This window comes from Delphinapterus leucas, chromosome 4, assembly GCF_059928025.1.
Source record: "Delphinapterus leucas isolate spDelLeu-1000000601 "Yukka" chromosome 4, BTC_Dleu_Yukka2, whole genome shotgun sequence".
Classification (NCBI taxonomy): Eukaryota; Metazoa; Chordata; class Mammalia; order Artiodactyla; family Monodontidae; genus Delphinapterus; species Delphinapterus leucas.
Window position 1 is genome coordinate 104,521,230 of NC_143132.1, and position 11,447 is coordinate 104,532,676.

Below are 11,447 nucleotides of genomic sequence, written 5' to 3' on the forward strand. Positions count from 1 at the left end.
GTCATGGCAATTTCTAGAACGAAAGCGACCCTTTGTGTGCCACTTTGTCCCTTTGTATAAACCCAGTCTGTAGCACAGTCAACAGGCTTTCCTCTCGTTTCTGGGCACAAACAACCGGCCAGACAACAGACAAGTCGCCATTCAATGGGTGGGCGGGGGGAGGAAGGAGAGGAAAGCAGGGTCGGGGCGGGGATGGCAGCAACTCTACAGTGCCAGCTTCATCAAAGCCATGAGTTCTCGCCACAATCGAAGCTGCCGACCCCAAAACCGATACTTAAAGGCAAGAAGCTCCTACCTGTGAATCACCTGCCCGTCATCCAAGCTTGGGGAGGAATTCCTAAAGGAAAGAAGGTATGTGATGGGATCCAGCTTGATGATTTCTATCTAATTGTACATCAAGTAGGGTGAGACTCTGAAAAACGCGTAAGTTTCCCCACAAGTGAGGACCTGGGGTGGCCATACACATTCCCCTCCCTGTTTACAGGGATAAGAATTGAGCTCTGGAGGGGAGGATTCACATGAGGAAAGGTAGGGGGGACAGGACGGACTCTGAATCGTTCATTTCTTATGACCTTTTCATATTAAGGAGGAATGTGATTATCAGAGTTTGAAAATTACATGGTATTATTCCATCAGGTAAATCTTCTAAAATTCCCATGGTTTAAAGAATTGAAAAGCACATCTCTTAAGCCAAAGGAAGGCAGTTATCCATGTGGTTCAGGCAGAAGTTCTATATAATTTAAAGCAAAGGGAGAGTTCTTCTAGTTGTAATTTAGAAGCAACTTCCCCCTGAGAGCCCAAAGGGTCACAAAAATTAGAATAATTTGACTAGAAGACCTCTTAATGATGCTTTTCCCAGTTGGTGGATATTATTATGTATTTGTTTAATGCACAGTATGTTATGGGGCTGTGGTTAATAGGGAAAAACATTTTTATGTCTTTTATATTTAGATTCAGATGTTGAACAAAAGTAATAAAGTATATTCTCAAAAACTAACTCAACGGCCTCAGTATTAAGTCAGATCTAGCCTTATGAGGCTCCCTTTAAAATGTGAGACTAAAGGAACTAGGAAATGAGTAAGAATATCATGGCATTCTTTCTAAGGTGATTTTGTTCAAATTTCATCAGAGTTTTCAGTTTTCCCATGATGTGTATTTTAACACTCAAATATTCCAATCACATTAGAAAAATATGAGAATTACTTTAATTCAGTCATTTTATTTTAAAACAACATAAGGTATATCTCAAATTCACTTGACAATAAATATCTTAATAAATATAACATAAATAAATATAAGTTCACATGCTTTCATGAACACAAAATTATATAAATAAATATTTTAAAATAAATTATGCTTGAGTGTTTGTTCCTACAAACTCTTTGGTACTGAAATAGCTTATAAATTCTTGCTCTTCTATTAAAGGGGAAAAAAGAAAAACACGTTCTGGGAGGACATTTCCCCTCATCAATTTGCTCATGAAAACTTAAAAATAACTTATCCATAGTAAATATGAAATAGACTTGATCAAAGGAATCATGTGGATAGAACAGTCACATCCTGCAAATCTGGAGTAATGACTAATGTAAACAAGCATGAGAATTCCTGTACCAGCTTAAGTAGGAACAGGTCAAGCCACCCCCGCCCCAGTTCTTAACCCATGCCCTATTACAATTTCTTTGGTTCCAATATTTATAAAAATGACTCTAAGTTTAGGAGAGACCTCAGCTTTTTAGGAAGAACTCAGATAGCTCATCATTCTGTCGATGGTCACCACACGAATTCTGAAGGCATGAAGAAGTATGCAGAGCTTGACTTTAGTCTTATAAAAATCCAGTTCTCCCAGGGAGGGTTTCTGTGACACAATCTTGCTGTGGGAATTCAGGGCCTAGGAGAATAAATATTGAGCATGACATAGACAGTATTCCAAAATTAAAACGTTCATCCGTAAAGATGGGTGAAGCCAATACATGTCTCAGAGCCTGCAACCCACTCCCTCACTGCATCTTCTAAACCAAATCAAATCTACTCCCAGCCAGATGGGCAGGCAGAACCTGAGAGAAGAAATGCTCATTATCCAGGCACATGGATCTTCAGGGAGCTCTGAAAAGACCCTGAAAGCTATTTAGAAAATCATCAGTAGGAGTTGTATTTTAGCAAGGAACAATTCTGTTAAGATGACATCTGCTGTGATATGTAATTAATTTTTATATGTTACATTAAGAAGCGGCATCCTTTTCAGAACGGGGAGGTGATGGGTTGTATTGATTGGAAACTCTCAGTCAGTATCAGACCTGTTGACTAAAGACACTTATTCATGTGAGATAAATAAACCTGACAGTTTGAGCCCTTTAATTTGATAACACAATGCAAGACCATATATTTGCACAGTGATCAGCAGTTTTGCTTGTACTTCCTCACAAAAAGCCTAAAAGAAAGGTAGGGTGGGTAAAGTCATCCCATTTTACAGAGGAAGAAACTGAGGCACAGAGGGACAAAAGGTCTGGGCATAGTTGTCTGATGACTGGTAGAACTGATTCGACTCTTGGTCCTGAAAATGAAATATCATCTACAACTCTCTAGATGGTAACATTCTTTGATACTTGCACGGTGTTCACTGCCTTTCAAACCAGTAATCTGGTACCCCCCCCAAAAAAAAATTAAAAAAGGGTGAATGAAATAAATTTCTTTTCAGACAATCATTTCTGATGCCGTATTTTTATCCCATGCCCTGGCCAACATGGCACTCACCCTGCTCTTTCTTAAGCGGATAATTCTGTGTTTTATGTTAGCATCATGTGCTATGGTGATTCAGAAAGTTACAAAGCACGTTCTTGTCTATGAGTAACACTGTGGCTGTCCCCAGGTGATAGGTCATTCTTTTCTTTCATTCACATTTTGGTTCAGCACGCATCATATCCAGGCACCAGCCCCGCTTGTCTTCTCTAGCAGTATTTGCAGATATGCATGCCAGCCCCTTGCATGTACATCCCAGAGGCTTTAGAGATGCATGAGAAGATGAGTGCAGTGGAATCCCTTTGATGGGGGTTTAAATCCTGCCTCTGCCGCTTCCAAGCTGTGTGACCTCAGACCAGTGGCTAACCCTCTAAGCATTGGTCTCCCCATCTGCACAGACCCCAAGTGGTTGCCAAGGGGACAGCATAAGGAAGTGTATGCACCTTTGCCCAGAGCCTGGTGCGTACCGCATGGTCAACAAGCAGGAGGCTGCTTTCCTTAATGTGACCTGCTTACGTTGCCCTCTCTCTAGAGGGTGCCCCCAAGGCTGTCTCCCCCAATATGTAGCTGGCTTCAGAAGGGGGCATTTCAGGCCTCCCCCAACCCAGGAAGGGCTGATGGTATACCCCTTCATCAGGGACCCTGGCTGGCGGTCTCAGCATGAAGAAGGCCTTCCTTACCTGCATCAGCTCAGCAACAGCCGCCAGCATGTTCTGATCCACAAAGATCTGCCTCTTAGGATCCATCAGGAGCTTTGCGTTCATGGCCTGGAACTCCATGTGGTACATCCTCAAGTCCTCATAGATACTGCTAAGGCACAGGGTCTGCATAATACGACAAAGAGGGGAAGGAACTACTGAGATGGGCTAAAAACGTACCCCCCCTTCCCCTGCTGTTGCATTTGAGGAAAGAGTTTTGTGTCTTACCGTCATAAAAGAGCTCCTTCTGGAAGCCAGGCAACTCCCATTCTAGAAGAAAAAATAATCAGATATCAATGACATGAATTCATAACATGAGCTAAAACCTTCAATTTTCTGACTTACAGTTATTAAAGAGGTCTCTCTGGAAGCCAGGCAACTCTCATTCTAGAGCCAAAAAAAAAAAAAAAACACACACATCAAAGACATTAATCATTAATTCTTAATGTAAATTTTTCTGACTTTTCTTCTCAAACATATCTTTTTTTTTTTTTTTACTGTGGTAAAAAATACATGTAAAATTTACCATTTTAACTATTTTTAAGTGTACGGTTCAGTACTGTTAAGTATATCTCACACTGTTGTGAAACACCACGTTTTTATAAATTTTTTTTCCAAATTGAACTTCTACAATGGGACCTGTTGAAGTCCCATGGTGATGGACCCCGGAAACATGCACATATTTGGAAGAAGACGAGGTCTGATGCACAGCTCTTAACTGTATTACAAGCTTTGGGAGGAAAACCCTCTATACCGTGGCTAATTCCAGTGGTAAGCAGGCCTCCACTGTGCTGGTTCTATCTTTGGTGATATCTTCGTGATCAATCTCTTCAGAAGTGCAGGAGTAAAATTCTAGGGTTTGTCTGGCCTGTAAAACATAAAGAGAAACCCAGTTTACAAGATTTACAAGGCACCCAGCTGCCCATGGCACTGGCACCAAAGCTAGAGCCGGCTGCCCTTGACCTCCACCTCTGATCTGTAGGAATTTTAGGGTCTTCATAAGACAAAAGGAAACAGATCATTTACACTCTCTCTCCATCCCTCCTCCCCTTTTGCTTAGGCCATGTTTCTCTGGATGATATTTTTTCCATTACGTAAACACTGTAAATCATTTCAACAGGCTGTGCTAACCAGCCTCTACACCACGCTGTGACACTTGCTTTCGAAAACGTTTTTTTCCTTTTGTCAGCATGGCTGTGTTTTATGAATATCTTTTTCAAGAATAGCTTCTAAAGGGGGACTGTTAGGTCACTACATGATGAACATAACAAACATGCAACCTTAAAGACAAGCGGAGATTTAATATGTGGTGTACACACACACGCGTGCGCGCACACACACACACACACACACACACACACAGATGTCCTCTTACAGGCATGCTGACTATAATTATGATATTAAGAAGTCGATGACTTTTTGATTAAAAAGCGAGATCATTGTTCCATTTAACAAGCCTGATGTGTGCCAGGCACTGTGCTAGGTACAAAGGAAAGTGACAAACAAGGGGACTATGTTATGTCCCCCAGAATTCCAAGTTCAGCTGTGGAGTCAGGCAAGTGCCCAAATGACCAGGAGACATGCTGGCAAGTGAGAAGGGCTGAGAAGGGTCAGAAGGCTCTGCGAAGGGGGTGGAAAGGGAAGCAAGGTCTTCCCCAGAGATGGGGCATCTACAGAGGAGGGGGAGTTTCAGGCAGAGGGAACAGCGTGAGCCATGAATCAAAGCTTGAGAGTACAGAACATGCTGGGGTACAAGTAGTAAAATTCCTGTCTGTGGTAAGCAGAATAATGCCCCTGCCAAAGATAGCCACCTCCCAATCCCTGGAACCACAGACTAGGTTATGTTACGTGGCAAAGGTGAATTCAGGTCGCAGATGAAATTAAGGTTGCTAGTCAGCTGACTCTAAAATAGAGAGGTTATCCTGGAGTGTCTGGGTGGGTCCCATGTAATCACTGGGTCCTTATAAGCAGAAGAGAGAGGCAAGAGAGTCAAGCTCAGAGTGATGCAGCATGATTAAGTCTCATTTGTTGGCTTCGAGGATGGAAGGGGGCCACGAAGGAATGTGGGCTGCTTTTAGAAGCTGGAAAAGGCAAGAAAATTGGATTCTCCCCTAGAGTCTCCAGAAAGGGATACAGCTCTGTTGACACCTTAATTTTACTCCAGTGAGACCCATTTTGGATTTCTGAACTCCAGGGCTGTTAAGATAATAAATCTGTGTTGTTTAAAGCCACTAAATTTGTGGTAATCTGTTACAGCAGCAATAGAAAATGAATACACTGTTCCTGGAGGTGGTCAAGCAGATCGAGGCAGCTGCTATCCTGAGCAGGTTCTAGAAAGTTAGATTTGCAATTATACTTCAATAAGAAAAAAAAATCTCCAAATAACACAATAGTTTTATTTCTGTGATAATTGCTTACCTTTATTCCAAAATGAAAACGGCGACTACCTCTCGATTACTATTGCATGGTTAAAAAAGATGACCTTCAGGAATCTATAAAATAGTGCCTGGCATACAGTAGGCACTCAATAAGTACTTGTTGAATGAAAAAAATGAATAAATAGAGCCAAAAAAAATTAGACTTGAAAATGTGGGCCCACTGCTATAGTTTTTCAGATCTTTTCAGGAGAAGCTGGAAATTTGGATCCTTATATGGGAGGTCTACTTTTTCAATGGCATGAAACTCAAAAACCAGAATGAAATAAAAAAGACATGGCTAAACTCTACAGATCTGTGGACTAGATATGGCCTGTGAGTCACATGCATTTGCCACCTCTATTTTCTCTGCAAGTAGCCAGCTGATTTGTTCTGGCAAAATTGATGCAGGAATCATATTAAAAAATCAAATTGAGTTCTGCAATCTTTCACCTTTGGTGCTGCATCTGGGAGTAGAAGAGTCAGCTTTTTCACATAAAGCATCTATTTAAATAGGAGCTCCTAAATTTTACCCATATCGAACCTTTCTTTAGGAATCAAAGCACCTATCTCTGCAGTTTTCACTTGGTGAGCTGCCTTTTTAATTAAGATGGATTGAACTGTAAGGAAAAACTGGCAGCAAGTTATGAAAGATTAGAAGGGGAAAAAAAGAGTTCTTTAAGAAGGACTCATGGCATTGAGCTTACTTTAAGATATTCATAAAGCAACAAGCTAGAAATCTTCAAGGAAGATTTACTAGAGAGCAGGAAGGCGAAAGGACATCTTTTAAAACATCAGTCTTAGGCCGTTGCAGCAAAAGCAATAGATGTTGGAGTGCTTTTAAAGGAAGAAAAAAAATTTTTTTTACATTAAAATATGAAAGCTAAAAAGATGACTGAAGCTGTAAATAAAATTAGATAACTCTCTCCCTAGAAAATGAAGCCTGGATGTGCACTGTCACGAGCTCCCTGAAATGTGATGCTCCAGCAACAAGCCGAGTCACCAGACTGGAAGCTGGAGAGGAGCATTAGACACAAGGCTAATTCATCTTCGCAAGCCCTGGAGCACACAGGCCGCCCCAATAGAGGTTTCCTGGATTGATAAGTATGTCAGAGGAACAGTGTGGGCCTGACACAATTCCATCTCTGTTGGCAGGCTACAAGGAACACTGTAAGTATCCACTTTCCTCTGTGTAGACACAGCCCAGACGAATGCCATTATAATTTATCACCCCTCCTGCTTTCTCTGGAGACACAGTTTCATTGCAACTCTTTAGCTAATAGTTGGGCCATGTGTAAAGTTCCCTCTTCTTCTCTTTTTTTTTTTTTTTTTTTTTTTTTGCGGTACGCGGGCCTCTCACTGTTGGGGCCTCTCCCGTTGCGGAGCACAGACTCCGGACGCACAGGCTCAGCGGCCATGGCTCATGGGCCCAGCCGCTCCGCGGCATGTGGGATCTTCCCGGACTGGGGCACGAACCCGCGACCCCTGCATCGGCAGGCGGACTCTCAACCACTGCGCCACCAGGGAAGCCCCCTCTTCTTCTCTTGACAGCTCCTGATTAACTTCCACAATTTCCCTGCAGTTCCTTCAGGTGACCAGGGGTTCGGAGATGCCCCTTCACTACAGAGGCTGCTAAGTGGGAACCAGAACATTGAAAAGCTCACCTTCTCAAGGGTGTTGCTGACGGCTCTCAGCAGGTTTTGGGAGTGGTTGAGGCACTGGAACATTCCGGGGCCCGCTGTGGTGGCGGGGAGGCTCCTGGCCAAACTAAAGTGGTTCAGGTGGTGGAGGAGGACCAGGGTGGCCACAAGGAGGAGGGCTGAAAGGGAACGGAGGGGCAGGATGAGCTGGCCTACCTCCATCTTCCATCTCTTCTGGCCATCTCCACCCATCCACTCTTCTGGGCACCTGCCTCCCTCCACCCGTTTCCAGTCTTCCTTCAACAACTGAGAGATGAATCGGGTTCTTGTAGGACAGCGCTCTGTGCTAGCGTTAGAAGCCTACTCGCTGTCACGGCCACCTTGTGAGTTCAGATAGGGTTGTGGACAGAGTTCACCCAGAGAAAGTCTCCATTTCAGGAGGAGGGAAAGTGAGGCCAGGTGGTGAAGCGACCCAGTGTTTTGTAAGCAGTGGGGTGACAAAGCCTCGCTTTGAAGCCGGCTGGGATCTGCCCTCTTAGAGCTGTAGCCTAGGACCCTGGGCAAGAAACCATCCCGCGGGGCCTCAGTTTCTCATCTGTGAAGTGGGCATAATACTTAGCTCACAGGGCTCTTTCAAGGTTAAAAGAGACGATATCCTATCGAGCGTAGGGTAAGTCTGCAATGTCTTTCCTCCTTTCGTTCTCCTCTGCCCGAAGATTGCTGACTGCCTTCCAGGCTCCGCGGAGCCTGTCCCAAGTTTCTGCCTCCTCTTCCCGGCCGCCGCCCCTCCCCACCCAAGCGCCGAGCGCCAGTCTCGGGCTGGTTACTTACTGCGAGGCGGGCACATGCTGAGCGGCGCTGCGGGGGCACCGAACCGAGCGGGCAGCTGGACGCAGACGGGTGCACGCGGCAGGTGAGGGTGGTGGTTGGGAGGCCGACCCGGGGGGTCACATTTTTATAATTGCCCGAGGCGCGGCAGGACTTTCCCGGGACTCTGGTCTCTTGCTTTCTTTCTCTCTCTGTCTCCTCTCTACATCAGCTTCTCGGTGACACGTGGAGGCTGGCCCGCGGGGCTTGCGGCGCTTTCGGATTAACTCCCAGTGCACCCGGCCGCAGTCGTTCCGGGACGGCCCCGCCGCCTCCGGCCTGGCCCAAAACGAAAGAGAAATTCGCGCAGAGTCGCGGCGCGGGGTCCCCGGGCAAGCCCGACCCCTGGCCCGCCACCCTCGGACGGCCCCCGCCCCCAGGTACCCACCCCTGGCCCCGCCTCCCTGCAGCGCCCCCTCCCGACGGAGCGCTGAGTAGGGCCACCCGCTCTCCAGCTATATCCAGGATGAGTCCTGACCTCTGGCCTGGTTCTGGAGGGGGGTGGGCAAATCATTCATTTATCATTCCTTTATTCAGATAGTCCACGGTGTGCCAGGTGCGGGGCACCCAGCAGTGAACAGGTCACTTTGGGGGCACTCCCACACGAAATCTGACTCAATGTGTTTTGTTCCTGGGTACCCTCTTAAACACGGAAAGGGATGAAAATCAGACAGGCTATGCAGTAACTACTCTCCTAGAGAATCCAGTGTTTCTACAGTGTCCAGGAGAGAATCGTTACAATTTAGTGGGATGGATGTGCAGGGTCTTGGCAGGAGAGGCCAGAGAGAGGGCACGTCAGCAGGAGCAACGGGGGTGAGGGGGCAGCAAAAGCTCCCAGAAGCAGGGGGCTGCGACCTGAATGTTGAAGGGTGAGTAGGCATTAGACCGCTTCCAGTGGGATGGGATGCAGGTTCTAGGTTGAGGGAACAGGGATCAGAAGTACAGTCAAGGAAGGTAGAGGGAGGTGGCGATCTAGCGGTCCTATACAGGGTGTGAGGTTGGTGAGGGTGATGGGGCTGTGCCGTGAGGGTAGTAGATGCCGTGCTAAGGAGTGTACATTCTGGTGAGGGTGGTGGGGAGCCTTCTAGGGTTTTAGGCAGGAGACATGGTTGGATTTGCATGATGGGAAGATCTTTCAGCAGTAGTATGGAGGATGGATCCCAGGGGTCAGGAGTGGGAGGGCGTGGCCAAGGCCCTATTCAGAATGGAGGGTGGGCAAGAGGGATACTTAGGGTGGGGAGGGACCAAGACTTGGTAACTCCTCAGGTGAGAGGGATAGGAAGGTGCTGAGAATGGCTGAATGGAGGTTGTTCCAGTTCCTGCACAGGGGTTACTGTAAGAGGGGAGTGAGTTTGGAGGAGACACTGAGAAGTTCCACTTTGGATGTGTTGGGTTTGAGGTTCCTGTGGGACTTTTCAGTTCACTCATTTGTACCACGAGCATTAGTCACCCTGGGTATGTGTGAAAGGGAGATGTGTGTTTGGTCACCCACTCAGCATCTCTGATGGATCTGACTGCACTAAAGCCCCAGGACTTCACAATGGAGCTGCCAGTGCCCACCTTTGTGCAGATGCACTAAACTTGGATAGGGATAAGCCTTTTGGAATACAGGAGAGAAGAGAGGGTGCTTCCTCTGGATCCCTGTTGAAGTCGGGAAGGATGAGGTAAGCCTTGAGATGTTACCATGAACACTCGGCAGGGCCAAACTTTACTGAAGATGGAGTGATGAAGCCAACTAGGAGAAAGAAGAAAGCTGTGTTAACCCCTTGTCTGATTCAAACTCTCTCTGTTGTTGGCATCAGTCCCCCTAGCAGATCATCTGCTCAAGGGTGATGAGGTACCCACCATAGGGACTTGTAGATCTGTGTAAAATGGGAGCAATAGTTGATCTCCAAAGCTCCTTCCAACGCTGTGGTCTGTGAATTACCCCTTGGGAATAGAGAGCAATGCATTGTCAGAAACAATTGCATCTAGCAGATTGTGTGAAGCAAATGACAGGTGCTGAGCTGTGTTGTTGCCATAGGGGTTTAGGATGGAGTTAAATGTACTTAAGTCAGATGAAGTCAAGTTTATCACAACTGAGCTATTTCTCCCTTGGAAGGGCCATCTCCTATGGAAAAGTAATTTCTGCAGCATAAATGAGCATAGGGCCTCTGCTCAGAATGGATTCTTGGCCACCAGACACAGTTTTTGCCTATACTTTTGTGAAAGTTCTCTGATGTGCTGCACATCCTTTGGCCAAGATAGAACAACAGCCTTCTTCTGGGATAACATTACTTTTCTATAAGAGATATTCTTTGCCCATGATTACTACTACATGATAGCTAGCATTGTACTGGCAGTCTTGGCCAATGCTATAAGGAAAGAAAAAGAAATGAGAGATTTAAAAACTGGAACATAAAAGACAAAAGTGTCACTATTAGCAACAGAAACAACAGATCAAATACTAGAACTAATAAGAGAATTCAGCATCTTCACTGGATACAAATACCTACTTTCAAAAATCAACCAAATTTCTCTACATCTGCAACAACCAATTAGAAAATATAATAAAAAATAATATACCAGATAATAAATAGACAGTAATAAAAAGAAAATACCATTCACAGTAGCAGCCAAACTATAAAGCAACTGCCTGTAGATGGAGAGGCAGTACAGTGGTTAAGAATATGGACTCTAAACTATTTGAATCCAGGTTCTGTTAGTTACTTGCTGTGTGTTCTTGGGCAAGTTACTTATCTCTCTGGGCTCAGTTTCCTCGTCTGGAAAATGATGATAATAAAAGTACCATAGGTTTGTTGTGATTATTACATGGGTTAGTAGAAACATAAAATAGTCTTTGGAGAAAATTTAATCGAGAACATAGAGTGATTTAATTTAAATGGGAAACACATACCCTTGGGTGGAAGATCTTGAGATGTAAATAGGTCAAGTCTCTTCTAGTTAATTCACATATTTAATGCAATTGCAATACAAATTACAAATAACTTTTCTGAAGAACTTAATAATAAGCCTACTCTAAAATACGTGAGAATAAAAGCCCATGAATATCTAAGTTAAGCTTGCAAAGGAATAATAAAGATGGGGGAGTA

General features: G+C 44.9%; 1 protein-coding gene across 2 annotated transcripts; it reads right to left on the bottom strand.

Moving 5' to 3' along the window:
* Positions 1–1,154: 1,154 nt before the first annotated feature.
* Positions 1,155–8,350, bottom strand: IL12A (interleukin 12A). Of its 2 annotated transcripts, XM_022573420.2 has the most exons (7): positions 8,320–8,350; positions 7,513–7,667; positions 4,189–4,302; positions 3,780–3,821; positions 3,663–3,704; positions 3,417–3,560; positions 1,155–1,888 (listed from the first exon to the last, which is right to left on the bottom strand). In XM_022573420.2, the coding sequence occupies exons 1-7, from the start codon at positions 8,333–8,335 to the stop codon at positions 1,733–1,735; spliced, it is 669 nt and encodes a 222-aa protein (XP_022429128.1). In that variant the 5' UTR covers positions 8,336–8,350; the 3' UTR covers positions 1,155–1,732. The 2 variants fall into 2 exon arrangements, with proteins under 2 accessions (XP_022429128.1, XP_089767084.1); XM_089910958.1 differs by lacking the exon at positions 3,780–3,821.
* Positions 8,351–11,447: the final 3,097 nt, after the last annotated feature.

Coding starts and splice junctions, on each gene's coding strand:
- IL12A (XM_022573420.2), bottom strand. Junction 3,822..4,188: donor TACCACTGGAATTAGCCACG/GTATAGAGGGTT, acceptor TTTTGGCTCTAG/AATGAGAGTTGCCTGGCTTC. Junction 3,561..3,662: donor GAAGGAGCTCTTTTATGACG/GTAAGACACAAA, acceptor CGTATTATGCAG/ACCCTGTGCCTTAGCAGTAT.